This window comes from Portunus trituberculatus, chromosome 1, assembly GCF_017591435.1.
Source record: "Portunus trituberculatus isolate SZX2019 chromosome 1, ASM1759143v1, whole genome shotgun sequence".
NCBI classification, from domain to species: domain Eukaryota; kingdom Metazoa; phylum Arthropoda; class Malacostraca; order Decapoda; family Portunidae; genus Portunus; species Portunus trituberculatus.
This window is the reverse complement of record NC_059255.1, coordinates 5,102,748-5,127,747: the sequence shown is the minus strand read 5'-3', so window position 1 is coordinate 5,127,747 and position 25,000 is coordinate 5,102,748. Positions and strand designations below refer to the sequence as shown.

The 25,000-nt window shown below is 36.7% G+C and overlaps 2 protein-coding genes across 3 annotated transcripts in view; one reads left to right on the top strand and one right to left on the bottom strand.

The window, feature by feature from the left end:
• Window positions 1-3,053, top strand: part of LOC123516180 — a 6,328-nt gene extending 3,275 nt beyond the window's left edge. Inside the window, exon 4 of the mRNA XM_045275399.1 lies at window positions 935-3,053. Within this exon, the coding sequence (XP_045131334.1) occupies window positions 935-1,110 (176 nt within the window). The 3' untranslated portion in view covers window positions 1,111-3,053. The remainder of the gene's footprint in view (window positions 1-934) is intronic.
• Window positions 3,054-8,827: 5,774 nt separating this feature from the next.
• The window catches only part of LOC123515504 (plexin domain-containing protein 2-like), a 21,545-nt gene continuing 5,372 nt past the window's right edge, over window positions 8,828-25,000 (bottom strand). Inside the window, exons 3-12 of one of the 2 annotated variants that reach the window (XM_045274172.1) lie at window positions 20,170-20,478; window positions 19,809-19,999; window positions 18,061-18,187; window positions 17,293-17,485; window positions 16,817-16,890; window positions 14,702-14,837; window positions 14,253-14,407; window positions 13,366-13,552; window positions 12,479-12,621; window positions 8,828-9,013 (exon numbers count right to left, since the gene is read on the bottom strand). In XM_045274172.1, coding sequence (XP_045130107.1) covers window positions 8,936-9,013; window positions 12,479-12,621; window positions 13,366-13,552; window positions 14,253-14,407; window positions 14,702-14,837; window positions 16,817-16,890; window positions 17,293-17,485; window positions 18,061-18,187; window positions 19,809-19,999; window positions 20,170-20,478 — 1,593 coding nt within the window. In that variant the 3' untranslated portion in view covers window positions 8,828-8,935. The remainder of the gene's footprint in view (window positions 9,014-12,478; window positions 12,622-13,365; window positions 13,553-14,252; window positions 14,408-14,701; window positions 14,838-16,816; window positions 16,891-17,292; window positions 17,486-18,060; window positions 18,188-19,808; window positions 20,000-20,169; window positions 20,479-25,000) is intronic. The other variant, XM_045274259.1, reaches the window with a different exon arrangement.

Below are 25,000 nucleotides of genomic sequence, written 5' to 3'. Positions count from 1 at the left end.
ACAAAGTTACGAATTGACAAGTTACGAATTGACAAAAGTTACGAATTGACAAAAGTTACGAATTGACAAAAGTTACGAATTCACAAAGTTACGAATTGACAAAAGTTACGAATTCATAGTTACGAATTGACAAAGTTACGAATTCATAAAGTTACGAATTGACAAAAGTTACGAATTCATAAAGTTACGAATTGACAAAAGTTACGAATTCATAAAGTTACGAATTGACAAAAGTTACGAATTGACAAAAGTTACGAATTTACAAAGTTACGAATTCACAAAAGTTACGAATTCACTAAGTTACGAATTGACAAAAGTTACGGATTGACAAAAGTTACGAATTGACAAAAGTTACGAATTGACAAAAGTTACGAAATCACAAAGTTACGAATTGACAAAAGTTACGAATTGACAAGTTACGAATTGACAAAAGTTACGAATTGACAAAAGTTACGAATTGACAAAAGTTACGGATGGACAAAAGTTACGAATTGACAAAAGTTACGAATTGACAAAAGTTACGAATTGACAAAAGTTACGGATTGACAAAAGTTACGAATTGACAAAAGTTACGGATTGACAAAAGTTACGAATTGACAAAAGTTACGGATTGACAAAAGTTACGAATTGACAAAAGTTACGAATTGACAAAAGTTACGGATTGACAAGTTACGAATTGACAAAAGTTACGAATTGACAAAAGTTACGAATTGACAAAAGTTACGGATGGACAAAAGTTACGAATTGACAAAAGTTACGAATTGACAAAAGTTACGAATTGACAAAGGTTACGGATTGACAAAAGTTACGAATTGACAAAAGTTACGGATTGACAAAAGTTACAAAATGACAGTTACAAATCTTAAAGCAAGTTAGGAATTTTTCAAGTTAGTAATATTAAGAACGTTATTAATGATCTCTCTCTCTCTCTCAGATGAAAAACAAGCGTCTGAGGCAGCAAAGGAGTGGCTGGACAGTCTGCCCTTCGCCTACACATGGGAGTTGGTGTGGGCGGGCGTGGGTGTGGGCGTGTTACTGCTGGTGGTGATGGTGGTGGTCCTCATCATTAGACACAAGAGAATGCACCAAGCTTCTTTGCGTGTGACTTGAGTGTGTGCGTGCGTGTTACTTTTTTTTTTATTTCTTGATTTTTTGGCGTTTTTTTGCAGTTTTTCTCATTTGTTTGTATTTTGATATATTTGTATTTTTCTTCTATAAATTTTTTGTCTTGTATTCCATCTATTACTTCCTTTCCTCTCACAGTGTCTATATTTATCTATCTATCGTTCTATATCTATCACCTATTTCTATCTATCTATCTATCTATCTATCCATCACCATTTTCTCTATTTATCTATCTACCCATCGTTTTCTCTATCTATCTGTGTGTGTGTTTTCTACTTTTGGATATCAAATTTTAAGCAAGCTTGTACATCAACAGCAATAAAAAAACACCAAAAACAAACAAGATTATTAAATTCATCTGGTTTTTCTTGTCGATCTTCCAAAATTCTTCGTCAGAGAGAGAGAGAGAGAGAGAGAGAGAGAGAGAGAGAGAGAGAGAGAGAGAGAGAGAGAGAGAGAGAGAGTGGGGTAACAAATCAAACAACACAATAATTTGAGTGTCTTAAAATTAGTTATTTATTAATTTTTTGTTCATTGCATTCCGTTCATTACAAAGATATACATTTGTTACAATATTCCTGTATTTTTTTTTTTTTTTCTTGTTTTTTCTTGTTTTTTTTCTTTTCTCAACAAAGTCACGTGTTTCAATCATTTTTTTTTTTTTTGCGTTCCTAACTTCATCTTGTTGCTTGATACTTCGCTCCTAACTGGCTGTGTCTGTAACTTACCACTACCACACATAGTACATGCACTATTACACCTTCCTAACTTTGCTGTGTCTATTACCACACACATACTCATTCACCTTCCTAACTGGTTGTGTCTCTAACTTACACTACCATACACCCGTTCATGTTCCTAACTTGGCTGTCTCTAATTAGTTCACCTTCCTAATTGGTTGTGTCTCTAACTTACAATACCACATATTCGTTCACCTTCCTAACTTGGCTGTCCCTTACATTATTACAAACCCGTTCACGTTCCTAACTGGCTGTGTCTCTAACTTACACTAGCGCACACACACACACACTCATTCACCTTCCTAACTTATCTGTGTTCCTAACTTACCCCACACACACTCATTCCTTCTCTCTATGAACCCACTTTTATTTTTTTTATTATTATTCTCTCTCTCTCTCTCTCTCTCTCTCTCTCTCTCTCCAATTCACTAATAATTTTTCCTTCTCACTATATATAAATCTACAAGTTTCTATTTTAATTCTTTCTTTCCTTCCTCTCTCTCTCTCTCTCTCTCTCTCTCTCTCTCCTTCAATTTTCCTGGTTTTCCAATTCTCTTATATCTTTTCCTTCTCTCTTAATAAATCCACCTTTTTTATTCCCCTCCTAAAGATTTATCAGCCATTATTTTCATTATTTCTTTTTCTTTTCATTTTCCTTCATTTGTATCCCCACTCACACTTCCATTTCATCTTTTTCCTTCTGCATAAATTAACTGATTTTTTTTCCTCCTCCTATATATTTATCAGTCATTATTTTCATTATTTCTTTTCATTTTCATTCTTATTCATTTGTTTTCCCACTAACAATGTCCTCTGAATAACTTCACTAATATATTTTTCCTCCTACACATTTATCAAGCATTGTTTTCATTCCCCTGTCCTTTTTTTCTTCCTTTTCTTCTTTTTTCTCTTGTTTTCACACTAACAAAAACAATTTATTACTTTTCTTCTCTATATAAATTCACATCGTCAATTTTTCTTCCTCTTACGAATTTATCAACCATTAATTTCGTTTTCCTAACAATTCATTTTTCTTCTCTATATAAACCCACATCGACTTAATTTTCCTGCTGTCAGATCCTCAACCACTACACAGACTAACACTCTGCCCACTTCTTACCTAATGCTTTGTACCAATAGTGAAAGCACGGATTCATTCATTATTTGTCTAACTCAAAAATAAGAAACAAAATTGTACAGGACGTGAATTCTATCGCTAAGTTATCAGGAAAAAAAAAAAAAAGAAATATTACATAATTATAAGTTATTGGAAAGTATTTTAAGTGATTTTAAGTGAGAGCACATGTTTTTTCATTCACTACTTGTCATTACTAAAAAACTAAAAAAGAAAATAGTGAAAGATGTGAATTCTATCGCTAAGTTATCAGAATACAAAAAAAAAAAATAATAATAAATAGTACGACAAGAATTTTAAGTTATCGGAAAATTTGGAAAAAGGAAAAAATAAAGATATGAATTTTCAGTTATCAGAAAATATTTTAAGCCATTTTGAGTGAAAGCACAGTTGAATTTAACCTCTCTGATAGTTAGTCATTTATTTGAGTGAAAGCTGTGAATCTATCATTCCTAACTGCCTCAATACATAGTTCTGTAATATTAAACTGTAAAAACATGGTAATTATTTTTTAGATTAATTTTATGTAACTTATTGAACACACACTAAGTCGTTTCAGTGTTCTTGTCACCTCCAACAACTTAATTTCTACTATTTTGCGTAAACTGCCATCATCTCTTTCACCTCCTCCTCTTCTTCCTTCTACAACTTATTTTCTCTCTCTCTCTCTCTCTGTACTCCATCTCCCTTCCTTCCTTCTTTTCTTCCTTCATTAATTCATTTCTACCATCATTCGTTCATCCTCTCTCTCTCCCTCTTCCTCCTCCTCCTCATTTTCAACTATTTTGTGAAACTCAACAAGAAATATTGATGCAACTTAGCGAAGGGTACACAATGCTTGCCACCTCCAAGAACTTCCGTCCAACACTTTTGCGTACCTTACTAAATATTTACGTGTTTTAGCAAAGGGTACAGTTTAGAAATCTTGTAACCTCCATATGATTCAATAAACTCTTAGATAAAACAGTTTTTCATCACTCTAAGCATCCAAACAAGTTAATTTCAACAATTTTTCATACCTTCAACAAATATCGATGTATTTTAACAAAGGGTACATTTCAAAATACCTGTAACCTTGATGTGACTCAATAAACTCTTAAATACAAGTTTTTTTTTATCGAACAGCCGAATTTAACAAAGGTCAACTCGTCAAACTTAAACAGAAGCAACAAGACAAGCAAAACATGTCAAAACAGTAAGGAAATGTAAATATAAACACACATAAACACCTGTCCTTTATCATTATATGTCTGAAGTGTATTTGCTTTAACAAAATTATCATAAATGGCTCTCTCTCTCTCTCTCTTTGCTCTATCTTTTAAGTTAATATGGTATCTCACTACCCAATTTCTTTCAACAAAACTCTCTCTCTCTCTCTCTTTCTATCTCTAAAAAATCTGTTTAATCTCTCTCTCTCTAATAAATTTTCTTTTTCTTATTCTCTCTAACAAAACTGTACTTATCTTTCTCTATCTCTCTCTATCTTTAAACTTAACATGGTATCTCGCTGCAAAAAACGACTTAATTTTCTCTCTCTTCTCTCTATCTCTCAAATTTAATCTCATACTCACTGCCCAGAGGATAAATCTCTTTCTACAAAACTAATCTTAAATTTCTATATCATTTTCTAAGTTTCTCTCTTAAAAACTACTTAATTTCCTCTCTCTATCTCTATCTCTCTTTCTCTCACACCTAATCTCATACCTCGCTGCCCAGAGGATAAATCTCTTTCTACAAACCTAATCTTAAATTTCTATACCATTTTCTAAGTTTCTCTCTTAAAAACTACTTAATTTTCTCTCTATCTCTCTTTCTCTCGCTTTCTTAAACATACTTCGTTGCTGGAAGCTTAAAAATTCTCCGTGTCTCTCTCTCTCTCACACACACACACACACACACACATACAAAACGCAGTGAAATCTTAAAGTGCATTACAAACATATACACATTTAGTAGTGGACATTTCAGCTAACACTACACACATTACTTGTCAAATCTGTGAGTCGCTATTGCAAGGTGGAGAGAAAATAGATAGATAGATAGATAGATTATTACCATCATCATTGTGTGTGTGTGTGCGCCACAGAAGAACACAAGTCACTACCTCCAAACTCTTCATTACCGTTCCTCATTTGTAAAACCCTCAACAATGTATGCGACAGAATAAATAAATAAATAAATAAATAAATAATAGCAATAATGATAAATAAATAAGCCAGTCTGCTCTATTAATAAATCTGTATCATAATAACCTCAAAAACTTCAAAATTAACTATGAATGAAAAATAAATAAATAAATCTCGTCTTTTCAATGTTCATAATCTATATAAACTGCAAAAACACTCAAAAATTCTTCAAAATCCATCAAAAAACTTCAAAAATGTCAAAATTAACCTCAAATTTATAAAACCTTTAAAATCCTTCAAAAATCTTCAAAATCCTTCAAAAATGTTGAAATTAGCCTCAAATTTATAAAACCTTCAAAAAATCTTCAAAAACCTCCAAAAATGTGAAAATTAACCTCAAATTTATAGAATCTTCGAAAAATCTTCAAAAATCATTAAAAAACATCAAAATTAACCTCTAATTTATAAAACCTTCAAAAAAAATTTTAAAAAACATCAAAATTCAACACAAACAGATCAAAACACATGTTGACATTCCATTACGTCAAACATCGGTACATTTCCTACGACTGTTTACAATTCCGTTTTGAACATTCCGCATCACGTCGACAAAAATCAACAAAATAAAACGTACAGCCTGTTTGTTTACATTTTTCTGTTTTATTCGTAGCGTAAATAGACAAACTAATAATAGAAGCAAAAAAGAAAAAAAACGAGGAAAACGAGAGCGGATAATCAAAACGAACAATGAAATGAATGAAAAAAAATATATATAAAAAACGAGATTATTTTTTTTTCTTTTCTAATCTCATTTTTCTTCCTTCCTGTGTAACATTTGGACACACGCACACACGTACACACACATGCATACACACACGCACACTAACGCTAAATCCTGAATATTATTATGCTTGTTTTCTTGTTTTGGTGATGAATTATGCTGGTGATTCTTGGAGGTATAGTCTCTCTCTCTCTCTCTCTCTCTCTCTCTCTCTCTCTCTCTCTCTCTATTCCTATAAGCCTATAAATCTCAAATATTGCACCCTTGTTTCCTCTCTCTCTCTCTCTCTCTCAAACACACACACTAATGTATTTTGATACATTGACACACTTAAATCTAATACACAAACACACACTGACACTTTAAATTTGATACACTCACACACTTTTCTGACACACACACACACTGACACACTGACATACTTTAAAATTGATACACTCACACACAATGACACACACTTTAAATTTGATACACTCACAATTTTCAGACACACACACACACACATATAATGACACACAAACTCTGACACACACACACACACACACACACACACACACTCTGACACTTAGCACACTTCACAGTCTAAATCTTAAAAACACTTCCTCTCTCTCTCACATTTCAATACACTTATAACATCTTAATTGCCCTCACACACACACATAACTGCCTATAAATTGTCCCTAACTACTTAACTGCTTATAATTCACACACTTAACACTGTCTTCCCACCTCCACTTCACACTTAAGACCTCCCGTTACTTAAAAAGATCCACTACGCAATTTTTTTCTCGAATTCCACTAAAGTTATTAAAAATTTATAATCGTACTTAAAATTCTTTGCTTTTTTTAGTTTTTTAATCAAATTTGTGGGTTTTTGTGAAGTGAAATGATATGTTTATCAAATTTTATCTTATTTTGTGTAATTAATCTCAAGTTTCGTCGGTTTTGATTTAAAATTTACTTAACGCGCTTGCAAAACACAAGAATATTACTAATCTTACCTGTGTGTGTGTGTGTGTGTGTGTGTTGGAAAGTTTGCATATTGTTAAACTCACTAATTCACACACACACACACACACACACACACACACACACACACACACATACACACATACAGTTTCCTACCAACACATCGTGACTTTGCTAAGATATTATAAAGTGTGTCTTGAAATGTATAGCAGGATATGGCAACTCTCTCTCTCTCTCTCTCTCTTATATTTAATTTTTTAAAGGAATATTTTAAGTTTTGAGTTTTGGAGTCGATAAAATAAAAATACACAAGTTTTTTTGCATATTCTGATGAGAGAGAGAGAGAGAGAGAGAGAGAGAGAGAGAGAGAGAGAGAGAGAGAGAGAGAGAGAGAGAGAGAGAGAGAGAGAGAGAGAGAGAGGTTAAGTTAGGTAATAAGCCAGACATTTGGAAAAAAACAGAGAGAGAGAGAGAGAGAGAGAGAGAGAGAGAGAGAGAGAGAGAGAGAGAGAGAGAGAGAGAGAGAGAGAGAGAGAGAGAGAACCAGCTGCCATACCTAACCTAACCAACACACAGAGGCAATTTGAAGTTATTGCAGTTATAGTTGTTGTTACTGTTGTTGTTGTTGTTGTAGTTGCTGTAGTTGTTAGAGAAGAACTTAAACGCTACAAATATATATATGTACGCAATTAACTACTACAATTATTAACAAGTATCACAAGAATCCTTAAAATTAATGCGACCGTTGTTTTTGTTGTTGTTGTTGTTGTTGTTTTGATTTTTTTTTTCTTCTATTTGTGCATTTTTCTTGTTTTTTGTTGTTTTCCGAGTTTTCTTTCTTGTCTGTGCATTTATTTGTTTGTTTTCTTTAATGTTGTTGTTTTGAGTTTTTTTCTTCTATCTACATTTTTTTTATTTTTGTTGTTTTTGCAATTGTTGTTGTTGTTGTTGTTTTGACTTTTTTTTCTTGTATTTGCGAATTTCTGTTTATTTATTTTCTTTGTTTTGTTTTTTTCATTTGTTGTTTTTGTTGCTTTTCAAATTTTCTTTCTTGTATTTATTTATTTGTTTTGTTGTTTTGAATCTTTCTTCTTCTGTTTTTGCATTTGTCTACTTAGTTTGTTCGTTTGTTTGTTTCTCGCACTTGTTTTTATTTTGCGAGTTTCTCTTTTTTTTCGCATTTTGTTTGTTTGTTGTTGTTGTTGTTGTTTTGAATTTATTTATTTTTTCCTTCTTATTTCTTTTTCTCCATTTCTCTCTCTCTTTTCCTTTCTTTCTTTGCAATATTGTTTTGATTTTCTTATTTTCCCTCTTGACGTTTGTTTATTTCTTTGTTTTGTTCCGAAATGTGTTTTTTTTCCCCATTTTCTTTGTCTTTCGTTTTCTTTGCACTGTTTTCCCATTTTTTTGGAGTATTTCGTCTTCATTTTCTTTTTTCTTTCTTTCTTTATGCATTTATTTCTTTATTTTTGTTTTCAATTTCTTTACTCTCGTTTTCTATGTCTGTAATCTCGTTTTCTATGACTCTAATGTTAGGCAACCCTGAAGGCACAGAAAATGGATGGAATTGGTTTGGTTCCCGTTTTCTTTACTCTCGTTTTCTATGACTGTAATCTCGTTTTCTATGACTTCAATCTCGTTTTCTATGACTAATGTTAGGCAACCCCGAAGGCACAAAAAATGGATGGAATTGGTTTGGTTCCCGTTTTCTTTCCTCCCGTTTTCTTTCTAAGGCACAAATTGGACGTTTTTTTATTTATTTATTTTAATGTTTTTTTCAAAGATGCACAAAAAAAAACGTATTTTTATATTCTTTCTTTTTTCTTGTATTTATTTATTTTTTTTCCTTAATTTTCGCCCATCTCTCCATCTCTCTCTCTCTCTCTCTCTCTTTATCCTTTTCCTCTTCTCCTCTTCATTAAAAAACACTATCCTCCTCCTCCTCCTCCTCCTCCTCTTCACAAAACACACTTTTCTCCTCCTCCTCCTCCTCTTCCTCTTCTTTTAATATATAGGCTTACACGAACACACTCTTTCCTCCTCCTCCTCCTCCTCCTCCTCACATGTGGATGCTGTGTATGGCTGCGGCTGTGTACCTTGCTTCTCCACTTCGCCAAGACCATGTGCTGGGCCGGTACTGTGTGGAGAGATGGAGGGAAGGAGAGGAGGGGAATAGATGGAGGGAAGGAGAGGAGGGGAATAAATGGAGGGATGGAGAGAAAATTTGGAGAGGAGAGAAAAATTAGGTTGATTGTGCAGAGATGGAGAGAAAGACAGGTGGAGAGATGGAGAGAATAAGTGTAAATGGAGGAAATAGTGGAGAGGTGGAGATGGAGGGAATAGTGGGGAGATGGAGGGAACAGTGGAGGAACATGTGGAGGGGTAGAGAGGATTATAAGGATGGAGGATGAAAAGGGAAAAAAATTAGTTTAATTCCCGGTTTAAAATTGTGGTTTTCCTTATCGTTAAGAAATAAATAAATAAATAGATAAGTAATTAGGTAATATGTCTATCAATAAAGGTTCATATTTTTCTAAACACTTCCCAACACCAACTCAAAGAAATAATAATAATAATAATAATAATAATAATAATAATAATAATAATAATAATAAATCTTTAAAAGGAGTCATTTTCTAAACACTATTACAAGAAACAAACTTAAGAAAAGATTAAAAATGTTTCCAAACTTTTCCGAGCCATAAATTCTCCAAAAAATAATGAAAAATGGCTTTCCGAAGTTTTTCCGATATATAAATTTTCTAAAAACTCAAAATCAACTATATTTCAAAATTTTTATCTGCCTTTTCAAACTTTTTATCATCGTTTTGATTTGATGTCCGCATTTTCAAATTTACGGTGGTGTTGGACGGGCAATGACTGCGCGTCCAATTTTTTCAATATACAAAATTTTCAAAATTCTCAAAAACCTTTAACTTTTCAAACTTTTTCGATCTGTAAATTTTCTAAAAACTCAAATAAACTGTCTTTCTAAATTTGTCCGATACATAAAATTTTCAAAATCCTCAAAAAATCTAACTTTTCAAACTTTCCCGATCTGTAAATATTCCAAAAACTCAAATAAACTGCACATTCAATTTTTTCTGATACATAAATTTTTCAAAACCCCTAAAAAGGTCTTTCTAACTTTTTCAAACTTTTCCGATCCATAAATTTTCTAAAAACTCAAATAAACTGCACATTCAAATTTTTCTGATACATAAATTTTCAAAACCCTCAAAATCTGTCTTTCTATCTTTTTCAAACTTTTCCAATAGATAAATTTTTGAAACCCTCAAGTAATTTGCCTTTCAAATTTTTCTGATCCATAAATTTCTAAAAAACTCAAAATTATCTCCATTTTTAAACTTTTCCAATACATAAATTCTCCAAAAATGTTAAATTCTCTATATTTCCAAACTCTTCTGATCCACAAATTTTCTAAAAACTCAAAATTAGCTGCATGTCCAAATTTTTCAGATACATAAATTTTCCTAAAACCTAAAAAAAAATGCATTTCTAAACTTTTATCTTCCTTTCCAAACTTTTCATCATCATCATCATCATCATTTTTGTTTATGTCCGCATTTTCCCAATTTCGGGGTTGGACGAAAGACAATGGCTTTCCAAACTTTTCCAATACATTTAAATTTTCCAAAAGCTCTAAAAAACCTGCATTCTTACTTTTTCCAATCTATAAATTAAAAAAAAAACTAAAAATAATCGCTTTTCAAAACTTTTCCGAGCTACAAATCTTCACAAAAATGCAAAAAAATTGTCTTTCTAAACTTTTCCAATACACTTAAATTTTACAAAAGCTAAAAAATAACTGGATTCTTACTTTTTCCGATCAATAAATTTTCAAAAACTCAAAATTATCGCTTTTCAAAACTTTTCCGTTCCACAAATCTTAAAAAAAACTAAAAAAAACGTCTTTCCAAACTTTTCCAATACATAAATCTAAACAACCTGCATTTTTTACCTTTCCTGATCCATAAATTTCAAAACTCAAACTAATTGCCTTTCAAAACTTTCCTGATTCACAAATTTTCTAAAAACTCAAATTAACTACATTTCAAAATTTTGATCTGCCTTTTCAAACCTTTGACACATAAATTTCCCCCTCCCCCCAAAAAAACCCTGCATTTCTTATCTTTTCCAATCCACAAATCTTCCCAAAAATCTTAAAAAACTCAAATTTTCAACTATTCCAAGCTTTTCCGATGAACAAATCGTCACAAAACTAAAAAATCGACTTTCAAAACATTTCCAACACGTAAATCTCCAAAAAACCCTCAAAATCCTGCATTTCTTGCCTTTTTCAATCCATAAATCTTACAAAAACTTCATAAACTCAAATTTTCAACTATTCCAAGCTATTCCTGTGAACAAACTGTCACAAAACTAAAAAATCACCTTTCAAAACATTTCTGACAAATCTACAAAAAAAAAAAAACTAAAAAAAAAACCTGCATTTCTTGCCTTTTCCAATCCACAGATCTTCAAAAAACCTTAAAAAAACTCAAATTTTCAATTATTCCAAGCTATTCCGATGAACAAACCGTCACAAAACTAAAAAAAATCGCCTTTCAAAACATTTCCGACATGCAAATCTACAAAAAAAAAAAAACTAAAAATCCTGCATTTCTTATCTTTTCCGATCCATAAATCTTCAAAACACTTCAAAACTCAAAATTATCCAAACTTTCCAAGCTTTTCCGAACCACAGACTTCCCAAGAAACCCTCAAACACCAACTACACACTGAAAAACCCATGACTAACATCTCTACACCCCAGACTAACACTTCTACACTCAGTACCACCAAAACACCCACTTAATCTTGCTACCATTTCTACATATCACCAAAATTATTACAAATACTACTTACACTTAAAACTTACTTAAATTCACCTCAAACTACTTAATACTACTACTTATCTACACCACAACACTACACAAGATGTAAGTAAGAATCTTAGTCATTTTTCTTAATAAATACACTTAAACTGGCTTCACACTGCTCATACGTAAACACTTAACCCCTTCAGTAGCATGATGTGTTTCCCTATTCATTCTGGTGACTATTTGGTGACTTTCTACAGCTTCAGACACTCATGTGGGGGACTAAAATAGTGAAGACTGTGGCCATTAATCTTCTGCCCTCCATAGACCCTTCCTAATGTCAATAAAATGGTCTAATGGTACACAAATCTCTAGGTAAAAATGTGTCCCAGTACTGAAGGGGTTAAAATAGTGAAGACTATGGCCATTAACCTTCTGCCCTCCATAGACCCTTGCTAATGTCAATAAAATGATCTAATGGTACACAAATCTCAAGGTGAAAATGTGTCCCACTACTGAAGGGGTTAAAATAATGAAAACTGTGGCCATTAATTCTGTGTGTGTGTTGTAAAAGTCTCTCTATTCTGTGCGTGTGTGTGTTGTATGTCTCTAACCTGTGTGTGTGTGTGTTGCAGTGTCTCCAACCTGTGTGTGTTGCAGTGTCTCCAACCTGTGTGTGTTGCAGTGCCTCCAACCTGTGTGTGTGTTGCAGTCTCTGTGATGTATTGGCCAAAGTGAACTAATTACCCAAAACTCACCCTGATCAGTATTTGCCCGGATGGTGAGTGTGGGTAGAAATAGGCATAGGTGACCCAGCTGACCACCCCCAGCAGGAGAGTCACCAGGAACACCACTCCGATCACCACTCCTACGTGTGTGCCGCCCTCTGCCTGCGACTCAGCTGTAGAGAGAGAGAGAGAGAGAGAGAGAGGAGATAATACAGAATTGAGAGATATATAGAGAGAATGAAAGTGTTATAGTTGGAGAGAGAGAGAGAGAGAGAGAGAGAGAGAGAGAGAGAGAGAGAGAGAGAGAGAGAGAGAGAGAGAGAGAGAGAGAGAGAGAGAGAGAGAATAACCAAAAATGTATGATAACCAGTTTACTAAAATGTGAGTTTGGTTACTGTCCCATTACAAAATAAAACACACACACACATATACACCCCCAAAAACACCACAAACACTGCAATCACATTTAAATACCACAAAACACACCTAAACACCCCAAAACACCCAAAACACACTAAAACATACCAAAACTTACTTAAATATACCAAAACACATTCAAACACTCCCAAATGCTCTTAAACATACACAAAACACCCCAAAAACACACCTGAACACCCTAGGAAACACAAAAACCCAAACACCCCAAAAACACACCAAAATACATCAAAGCACTCTAAAACACCCCAAAACACACCTGAACACCCTGAACACCACTAAAACACACTAAAACACAGCAAAACACACACAAACACACCAAAACACCCACAAACACACACCAAACCCCCAAAATATACCAAAACACCCCGCAAATACCAAAACACCCCACAAACACCATAAAACACCCAAAACCCTCAAAACCCCCAAAACACCAAAACACCCCAGAAAAGCACTCCAAATACCCACAACACACCCCATACCTGCTGTAAATGACTCGACAGAAGCATCACCCCTAAAGATCTCCGGGGAGGGCTCAGGAGCAGAACGCGGCGGGGGGCAGCTGTCGACGTTCTGGGTGTGTCGTGCCTCACAATTATTCACCAGCCACTCTTGTCGGTTCCTGTCCAGACCATTACTGCACCGCTGAATGGAGTCACACCAATGGCACTGGAAGGTTAGGTTGGGGACATTAAGATTTTGTGGACGTTTTCTTTCTCTTCTCTCTCAAGGTAGAAATGTGTCCCAGTACTGAAGGAGTTAAAATAGTGAAGACTGTGGCCATTAATCTTCTGCCCTCCATAGACCTTTCCTAATGTCAATAAAATGGTCTAATGGCACACAAATCTCAAGGTAAAAATGTGTCCCAGTGTTGAAGGGGTTAAAGTAGTGAAGACTGTGGCCATTAATCTTCTGTCCTCCATAGACCCTTACTAATGTCAATAAAATGGTCTAATGGTACACAAATCTCAAGGTAAAAATGTGTCCCAGTACTGAAGGGGTTAAAATAGTGAAGACTGTGGCCATTAATCTTCTGCCCTCCATAAACCCTTCCTAATGTCAATAAAATGGTCTAATGGTACACAAATCTTCTCCCAACCCATTAATCTTCTGCCCTCCATAGACCCTTGCTAATGTCAATAAAATGGTCTCTCAGCCCTTCTCAACACCTTCCCAGCCCATCGCAACCCCTCCCAGCCCATCCCAGACCCTTCCCAGCCTCTCCCAATCCCTCCTAGCTCCTCCCAGCCTCTCCAAACCCATCCCTCCCAGCCCATCCCAGCCTCTCCCAGACCCTTCCCAACCTCTCCCAGCCCATCCCAATCCCTCCCAGCCTCTCCCAATCCCTCCCAGGCCCCGTCCAACTCACCTGAAAGCTAATCTTCTGTGACAGGCAATCCAGACAGTTGTGGATGGACACACAGGTAGGAAGGGCCTTGAAGAGTATAGCTGTCCAGTTCCCTATCATGCTGTTCTTCTTCATGTCAATCTTGTGATATTCGTATATAGTCTTTTTCCTCATGACTGAAATGAGAGGTGGTAGTAGTAGTAGTAGTAGTAGTAGTAGTAGTAGTAGTAGTGGTGGTGGTGTAGTGGTGGTGGTGGTGTAGTGGTGGTGGTGGTGGTGGTGGTGGTGGTGGTGGTGGTGGTGGTGGTGGTGGTGGTGGTGGTGGTGGTGGTGGTGGTGGTGGTGGTGGTATTAGAAGGAGGAGGAGGAGGAGATATAAAACACACACACACACAAATGAATAAATAAATAAATAAATAAATTAATTAATTAAATAATCGATCAAAAAAACACCAAAAAATCAGACTTACACATAATGGTCCTCTCCACAATATAGGCATCGGATAGGCCTACTTTGACCGGGTGTTGGTCGTCCACTATGGAAGTCACAAATATTGGCACTTCCTTGTACGTAAACACTATGTCGCCATTCTTGTGTAGCGTAACCTGGGGGAGAGGAGAGGGAGAGAGAGAGAGAGAGAGAGAGAGTTTAGGACACATAAGGTAAGATAAAAACGCCAAAATGCAGTTAATATACTAATAATGCTTGAAAATTGTGTGTGTGTGTGTGTGTGTGTGTGTGTGTGTGTGTGTGTGTGTGTGTGTGTGTGTGTGTGTGTGTGTGTGTGTTAGAGATGTATCAGATATCCGCATCCGTGGAACATCCGCATATTTTTCACATCCGCATCCGCATCCGTAGTTGTGATAATCTGAACATCCACATCCGCCTCCACATCTGCATTTATGGGGAAATATATCCGCATCCACATTCACATCCACACTCTACAGAGGATGTGTGGATGCGGATGTGTTCTATGCATTGCACACCCTATAGATTACAGAGTAATATATGGACATGCTGTGACAGACTCTCAAGTTCGGACTTTGGTTTGTTTACATCCAGCCATCCACTCGCCGCCATAACACGCACTGGCTCCTGCAATCTCTACTGGAATATAGTGTCTGTGTGCCTCAACCATCATGCCTAAGCGTAAACTCCAACGGTTAACCATCAGGGAAAAGCTTGAAATAATTGAACAGCTTGAAAACATAGTGAAACCTGCTGCGATAAGTCTTCAATATGGCATACCTAAGCAAACCATCAGTGACATAACAAAGAGCAAAGAAAAGCTACTGAAATTTGTCCCAGAAAGTGATGACAATAGGGAAAGCACCCAATATAAAGCAGGGTTACAAAGAAAACAAGTGCAGTATGGGAGATCGGAAAAACTTGAGGAAGCTGCAATGAAGTGGCATCGGTAACTAATTACAGTAGAGGGTGTAAAATGAATGACAGTGAAGTAAAGTACAAAAATAAAATAAAATAATAAAATGGTAAAAAAGGGTAAAAATGGGTCATTATCACACATAGTCGGACAAATACCTTACTCGGACCGGTTTTCCCCCCATAAGGTCCGACTAATTGAGCTTTTACTGTAATTTTCTTTTCACATTTGCTCAGCATCTCAAAAATGTATAATACTGATCCATAAGTTGTAACCTGGCATTCTGAACACAAGTCCTACATAGTACACTGGCAGGTCATCAGTTTGGTAAGAGTTTGCCTTTGAAGTAAGAAGTACTGCTCCTTCCTTGCTTGCTCCTCGCTGATAAACAGTTTGCCAGTGTTTGTGTTGAAAAGGATATTATAATCAAGTTTACAAAGCCTTATTGCTCTGTGTGCTGACTGCCATAGCAGCTGAAAAATGGTGTCACATAGCAGTGAAGTGTGGAAATATTTCATGAGTAAGTCAAGTGACCTAGCACAGTGTGTGTTGTGCAAGAAAGATGATTCACCAAAGGGATGTGGAACTACATCTTTGAAAAACTACTTGAAATCAGTGCATAGAGAACAGTTTGAAGAGTTAATGGCAAAAGAGAGAAACAAGTTGGAAGAAAAATAAATATAGAAAAAATACCTTTGCAAAAAGCAAAGACAGATGCTGAGCAAAGGAATGTTGGTGAGTATGTCAGTGCAACATTATGGGATGCTTCTCACCCTCAGGCAAACAAACTGATAAATGCACACCACAAATGTTAGTCATGGATGAATTAAATGGATGAATTAAACACTTTCAAAGAAAGAAGTACCAACTGTTAAGATGCCATTCCAACTCATTTGGCAGTATTTTGGCTCTCCCACCTTGTCACCTTGTTTTGATTTGTTACTTCTCCTGCTGCCTGCATGGTCCCACACTGAACCACCCTTAGTTTTTGTTCTCTTCGTCAGACCATTTGACGTAAAAACATCCGCATCCGCGAGGATGTCATATTTTGATATCCGCATCCACATTTTAGCAGACTGATATCCGCATCCACAAAATGACATCCGCATCCGCGGATGTCTGAAATTCGACATCCGATACATCTCGTGTGTGTGTGTGTGTGTGTGTGTGTGTGTGTGTGTGTGTGTGTGTGTGTCTAACCTGGAAAGTGAAGGTTCCGGCATCAGCGTGGTCCTTCAGCGACACATTGTTCCACTGCACTGTAAATGACGTCCCTGCAAATAAATAAACACAATCAAACACACAAACACACACAAAAATAATCCAACACCAAAAATATTACAAAACACACTTCAAATAAACAAACTCACACACACACACACACACACATACACCAAAACCACACCAATATTATTAAAACCAAAACACCACAAAATCACACCAAAACACCACAAAAACCACCAAAACACCTACAAAAAACCCACCAAACACACTCAAACACACCCAAAACACCACAAAAAAAAAAAAAAAAAAAAAAAAAAAAAACACACCCAAACACCCAAAAACACCAAAACACACTCAAACCCACCAAAACTGAAAAAAACCCACAAAAAAAACCACCAAAAATACACCCAAAAACACACACAAAAAAACACAAAAACACCACCAAAACGCACCATTGTCCGCGTACTTGACCGAGGCGTTCTTGCTGATGGAGGTGTCAAAATTGGCCATAAGGGGAGCAATATACTGAGTCGCAGCCAGCCAGGTGTGTAGAAAGTCCCCTGTGAAGAGAAACCCACCCGTTGCTATGGTGATGTTCCGAACCCCATGGCCATAGAAGGGAAACTCAAACGTCAGTCTTACGGTCTGTTGGAAGAGAAAACGGAAGGTCAGGGGACGAGGAGGAGGAGGAGGAGGAGGATGGTATGGTATAATTTCTCTCTCTCTCTCTCTCTCTCTCTATCAATTTTGTGCTCTTTTTCTTTCTCTCTTTTTCTTATGGTATGTTATTTTTTTCTCTCTCTCTCTCTCTCTCTCTGATTTTTTTTCTTTTCTCTCTTGTTATTCTCTTTCTTTATCTTTTTATTGTTAATCTCTCTCTCTCTCTTGTGGTTATTCTCTTTCTTTATCTTTTATTATTAATCTGTCTCTCTCTCTTTTTTTCTTTTCTCAATTCTTGTCATTCATATATTCTCTCTCTCTCTCTCTCTCTCTCTCTCTCTCTTTTTGTCATCTTCTTTACACTTTCTTTCTTTTACTGTTAATCTCTCTCTCTAGCTCACTCACTCACTCACTCACTCTCTCAATCTCCTATCCTTTCTCTCTTTCTCTCTCTTTCTTTTCTCATAATCTCTCTCTCTCTCACTCTCCCATCCTTATTTACCACTACCACTACTACTACTACTACTACTACTACTACCACCACCACCACCACCACTCACAGCAGCCCGGCGATGTGAGGCGGACAACATTTCATTGGTGACCACTCTCTCCTGTTTGAAGGAGTCCAGGTCAACCCAGTACCTCTGCACCTCCTCCATGCCTTTGATTGTGTGAGAACGGTAGTATCTGTAATGGAGGAAGGCTGTCAAGGGGTGCTAATGGGGTGCTAGTTGGTGCTCAGTGCTAATGGGTCCTAATGGGGTGGTAAATGATGTGTTAATGTCAAGAAGAGTGCTAATGGGTGCTAATGGGGTGGTAAATCATGTGTTAATGTCGGTGCTAATGGGGTGGTAAATGTGCTAATGTTGGTGCTAATGGGTGCTAATGGAGGTGCTATTGAAAGATGCTAATGATAAAAGAAAGAAAAAAATGAAAATAACTGCGAGAGAGAGAGAGAGAGAGAGAGAGAGAGAGAGAGAGAGAGAGAGAGAGAGAGAGAGAGAGAGAGAGAGAGAGAGAGAGAGAGAGAGAGAGAGAGAGAGAGAGAGAGAGAGAGAGAGAGAGAGAGACCTGTAATAGGGAGGCTGTTAACCCCTTCAGTAGCATGACGTGTTTCTCTATTCATTCTGGTGACTATTTGGTGACTTTCTACAGCTTCAGAAACTCATGTGGGGGTTAGAATAGTGAAGACTGTGGCCATTAATCTTGTGCCCTCCATATCCATTCCAAATGTCAAAAAAAGGTCTTAAAAATGCTCTAAAAACATGCCAAATTGTCTTAAAATGCCCTAAAAAACATGAGTCTCCATATTCATTCTGGTGACTATTTGGTGACTTTCTACAGCTTCACAAACTCTTGTGGGAGATTAAAATAGTGAAGACTGTGGCCATTAATCTTGTGATCTCCATAGACCTTTCCTAATTTCAATAAAATGGTCTAATGGTACACAAATCTCAAGGTAAAAATGTGTTCCAGTACTGAAGGGGCTAAAATAGTGAAGACTGTGGCCATTAATCTTCTGACCTCCATAGACCCTTCCTAATACAGTGAGGTTGGGGGAGGAGGGAAGGCAAGCAGTTAGCAAGATCAGTAGAGCAGTTAGCATGAAAATAGTGATAAAAGATAGAAAGAGATGCAACATTCCATCGGTGAGAAAGAGGCTGAAGACAGTCAGTCAGAGGAGGGGAGTTGATGACACGAAAAGCTTTTGATTCCACCCTATCTAATAAAACTGTGTGACTGGAACCCTCCCAAACATGCGAAGAGTACTCCATACAGGGGCGGATAAGGCCCTTGTACAGAGTTAGCAGTTGGAGGGACGAGCAAAACTGGCAGAGACGCCACAGAACGCCTAACTTCATGGAAGGTGTTTTAGCAAGAGATGAGATGTGAAGTTTGCAGTGAAGGACAGTATGAGTGAAGGACAGAACGAGGATATTCAGTGTGGAAGAGGGAGACAGTTGAGTGTCACTGAAGAAGAGGGGATAGTTGTCTGGAAGGTTGTGTCCACTTGATACATGGACCAATTAAGTTTTTGAGGCATTGAACACTAACACGTTTTCTCTGCCACAATCAGAAATAGAAAGATCAGAAGTCAGGCATTCTGTGGCGCCCCTGCATGATCTGACAACTTTCTGAAGGGTTAGTCGCCTCTGAAAGGACATGGAAAGATGTAGGGTGGCATCAGCGTAGAAGTGGATGGGGCAAGTTTGGATAAGATCAATGATGAATAAGAGTGGGTGACAGGACAGAACCTTAAAGAACTCAACTATTAATACATTTAGGACAACACTGGCCATTCTAATACCTATGATGGTCGACGGTAGCATTGGCTGTCTCAAACCCATCAATCGGCTCCACTTTGTCTTCCTCCATGTCTTCTGAGTTGTAGTCATCCTCCTGTTCCTGCTGCTCCTCCTCCTCTTCCTCCTCCATCACCTTCAGAACTGGCGTGGAGGTGGTGGTGGTGGTGGTTGAGGTAGTGGTGGTGGTGGTGGTCTGATGGTGGTGGTAAAAGTTAGATATATAGATATAGATAGATAGATAGATAGATAAATAAATAAATAGATAGACAAATAAGTGATTAATGTAACCCCACCAAACTCTCTCTCTCTCTCTCTCTCTCTCTCTCTCTCTCTCTCTCACACAAATTATTAGCATACACCCACCATTTCCTCCTCCTCCTCTTCTTCCTCCTCCTCCTCCTCCTCCTCCTCCTTCACCACCTCCTCCTCCTCCTCTTTCTTCTCCTCCCCTGACGGTGTTGCAGCTGTTGTTGTTGTCGTTGTTGTTGTTGTTGTCATTGTTGCTGTAGTTGTAGGCCTATTTGGACGTTTTGACTTGGTTGCCGATGTCTTTTTGGTATATAGAGGCCTCTTCTTGTCTAGGCCTATTGCTTCCTTGCCCTTGTTGTTGTTGTTGTTGTTGTTGTTGTTGTTGTTGTTGTTGTCGTCAGTGGTGGTGATGGTGGTGGAATTCTGAAATTTATAATTATTTATAGGTAAAAGAGAAGGAGAGAGAGAGAGAGAGAGAGAGAGAGAGAGAGAGAGAGAGAGAGAGAGAGAGAGAGAGAGAGAGAGAGAGAGAGAGAGAGAGAGAGAGAGAGAGAGAGAGAGAGAGAGAATGTTAAGAGGATTATGTGTCTATTATTATCATCATTAAAGAAGAAGAAGAAGAAAAAAGAAAAAGAAGAAGAAGAAGAAAAAGAAGAAGAAAAAAAGAATATAAAACGGAAAAAGAAAAAAAAAGAAAATCACTGAAAGAAAAAGAAAGAAAAGAAAGAAAAAAATAAGTAGATGTAATGACACACACACACACACACACACAATAGACTTTATATAATGCTCTCTCTCTCTCTCTCTCTCTCTCTCTCTCTCACACACACACACACAGAGAAATGACTTGAAAGATTACATGCACCATCACCACCACCACCACCACCACCACCACCACCATCACCACCACCACCACCACCACCACCACCACCACCACCACCATTAACAACAAAGTTCAAAATTATATTAGTACATTAAATCACACACTACTACTACTACTATAATAATAATAATAATAATAATAATAATAATAATAATAATAACATGCATATACAAAATCTAATTACATTTAGTACAATCCACAATTACAAAAGGTTTTAATATGTAACAATAAAATAATTGTTTTTAATTATATATAACTACAATAATTTTAAATAACATGCAAGGAAACACAAACCCAAGAAAAATAATAATAATAACAGTAATAATCATGCACTATACTACAATAATAATAATAATAATAATAATAATAATAATAATAATAATAATAATAATATTTGGAGGTGGGTGCCATTAACCCCTTCAGTACTGGGACACATTTTTACCTTGAGATTTGTGTGCCATTAGACCATTTTATTGCCATTAGCAAGGGTCTATGGAGGGCAGAAGATTAATGGCCACAGTCTTCACTATTTTAACCCCTTCAGTACTGGGACACATTTTTACCTTGAGATTTGTGTACCATTAGACCATTTTATCGACATTAGCAAGGGTCTATGGAGGGCAGAAGATTAATGGCCACAGTCTTCACTATTTTAACCCCTTCAGTACTGGGATACATTTTTACCTTGAGATTTGTGTACCATTAGACCATTTTATCGACATTAGCAAGGGTCTATGGAGGGCAGAAGATTAATGGCCACAGTCTTCACTATTTTAATCTCCCACATGAGTTTCTGAAGCTGTAGAAAATCACCAAATAGTCACCACAATGAATATGGAGACTCATGTTTTTTTAGGGCATTTTAAGACAGTTTTACATGTTATGGGGGGCCTTTTTAAGACAGTTTAGCATGTTTTTAAGCCATTTTAAGAGTTTGACATGTTTTGAGGGCATTTTAAGAGAGTTTTGCATGTTTTGAGGACATTTTAAAAGTTTGGCATGCTTTGAGGACATTTTAAGACAGTTTGGCATGTTTTTAGAGAATTTCTAAGACAGTTTGACTACCATTAGACCATTTTATTGACATTATGAAGGATATATGGAGGTCAGAAGATTAATGGCCACAGTCTTCACTATTTCCAATCACAATACACTTTCTGAAGCTGTACAAAATTGCCGAAAGTCAGAATGAATACAAAAATGCATCCTAATACTGAAGGGGTTAAAAATAAATAGGTTTGATTAGCAAGTACCCAAAATAAGAGTTCTGAATAGCAATGATCCAATTATCCGATTCCATTAAAGTTTCTGAAGGCCATTTTTAAAGCTTCTAAAGGGAATCTAATGCTTTTTTACAGTACATAAGCCATTTCATTAATACCACATGAGTTTTTCAAGGAAATTTGTGGGCATTTCCTATCTCAAAGCCCACCCGCTAGGAAACCGCTGCCCTGAGTGAGGAAACCCTACCTACACTCAGACCGTGGACAGGATTCGAACCAGTGCGCTTGGAGACCCCTCGGACCACAAAGCACGCATGGTTCCACTGTACCACGACGGACCATTATTACTTCTTTTCTTCTTTTTTTCATTATTCTTTTTTCTCTTATTTCAGCTTTCCTTTCTACCTCATACAAAGACAACAAGCTTTTAAACTCAAAAATAAAATATGACCCAAAAATTAAACTACTTCCAAACTGCTCTTGAAAAAAAAAAAAAAAAAAAAAAAATGACGCCAATTTGGATTTGTTTATCTATTATTCATTTATGTTATGGCCTATAGTGCCTGTAGGTCTACTTGAAGAGTGTGGGAAGTGGTGTCCAGTGTCCACCAGTGTCCAGCTTCCACCCATTAGTGACGCAGGCAATTTTCCATGTACCATTAGACCATTTTATTGACATTAGCAAGGGTCTATGGAGGGCAGAAGATTAATGGCCACAGTCTTCACTATTTTAACCCCTTCAGTACTGGGACACATTTCTAGCTTGAGATTTGTGTACCATTAGACCATTTTATTGACATTTATTTATTGGCATATTTGGACCCATATCACCACCCAGGCGCATCTTTGGTGTAGAGCAATCACACCACCTGGAATCTCGGTATCAATGCTATCTAGTTCTCTCTCTCTCTCTCTCTCTCTCTCTCTCTCTCTCTCTCTCTCTCTCTCTCTACCTTATCTTTGGTGTATGGCAATCACACACCACCTGGAACCTGGGTATCCTGGTGACATGTAGCTAACTTTAAACCACTCCACAAATGGCAAAGTTTCAAGGCGGCACGTGGTGGGATTAGAACCTACACGTGGATGTCTGCCCGATCCCACCACCACCACCTCTCTAACTGCTTTCAATCCTCCGCAGTTTAGTTGCAATTATCTGATTCGAAAAAGCATGTTTGATTAATCTCAGAGCCGGATAACTGGACTTCTGAATTAGACCGCCCACCTCCAATAATAATAGTAATAATAATAATAATAATAATAATAATAATAATAATAATAATAATAATAATAATAATAACAGTACAGGGTGTGTTACAAATGTGGTAATACTTGAAACAGACGGATATGATAACACTGCTAGACTAATGCAATAACAGGATATATATATATATATATATATATATATATATATATAGAGAGAGAGAGAGAGAGAGAGAGAGAGAGAGAGAGAGAGAGAGAGAGAGAAAGAAAGAAAGAAAGAAAGAAAGAAAGAAAGAAAGAAAGAAAGAAAGAAAGAAAGAAAGAAAGAAAGAAAGAAAGAAAGAAAGAAAGAAAGAAAGAAAGAAAAGAAAGAAAGAAAGAAAGAAAGATAGAAAATAACTAAAGAAAAGAAAAAAGAAAAAAAATAGAAGACACAAGAAAACTAAAAACAGAGAAAAGAAAAAAAAAAAAAAAAAGAAAAATAAACCACCTTTTCACCCTCAAATTAAAAAAGATGAACTTCAAATTAAAAAAAGGTTGAAGTTCAAATAAAAAAAAAAGATGAACTAGAATAAAGATGGGGATAAACTGTATTTGAAAGAGAAGTCTGAAGACGCCTTTTGTATGTGTTTTATTATTGCTTGGCTGTTCCATTTTGTAAAATTCAAATCATTTTTTGTTGTTGAGGCTAAAAAGAACACTGAGCTCTTACCATGAAAGTATACTATACGTAGAAGGTTACAAACTGACGCCACACTTGGCATACCTTAAACCAGGGGTGTGCAACCTTTTTTCCCAAAGGGCCACTACGTAGTCACTACTCTGTTGGTATGGAGGGCCACATAACCTTACTGTTTCATGTTATTTACTACGGTCAAAGACATTTTATGTGAGATTATTCTGATAAACATAGATAATTAGTTGGTAACTCTCTCTCTCTCTCTCTGAGGGCCGCACTATAGATTATTTTTTTTTTAGGAGAAAGGGCCGCAATGAAAGCCTTTGAGGGCCGCAATGAAAGCCTTTGAGGGCTGCAATGAAAGCCTTTGAGGGGAAAGCCTTTGAGGCAATGAAAGCCTTTGAGGCCACAATGAAAGCCTTTGAGGCCACAATGAAAGCCTTTGAGGGCAGCAATGAAAGCCTTTGAGGGCCACAATGAAAGCCTTTGAGGGCCACAATGAAAGCCTTTGAGGGCCACAATGAAAGCCTTTGAGGGCCACAATGAAAGCCTTTGAGGGCCACAATGAAAGCCTTTGAGGGCCGCAATGAAAGCCTTTGAGGGCCACAATGAAAGCCTTTGAGGGCCAGGGCAATGAAAGCCTTTGAGGGCCACAATGAAAGCCTTTGAGGGCCGCAATGAAAGCCTTTGAGGGCCGCAATGAAAGCCTTTGAGGGCCACAATGAAAGCCTTTGAGGGCCACAATGAAAGCCTTTGAGGGCCACAATGAAAGCCTTTGAGGGCCACAATGAAAGCCTTTGAGGGCCACAATGAAAGCCTTTGAGGGACACAATGAAAGCCTTTGAGGGCACAATGAAAGCCTTTGAGGGCCACAATGAAAGCCTTTGAGGGCCACAATGAAAGCCTTTGAGGGCCACAATGAAAGCCTTTGAGGGCCACAATGAAAGCCTTTGAGGG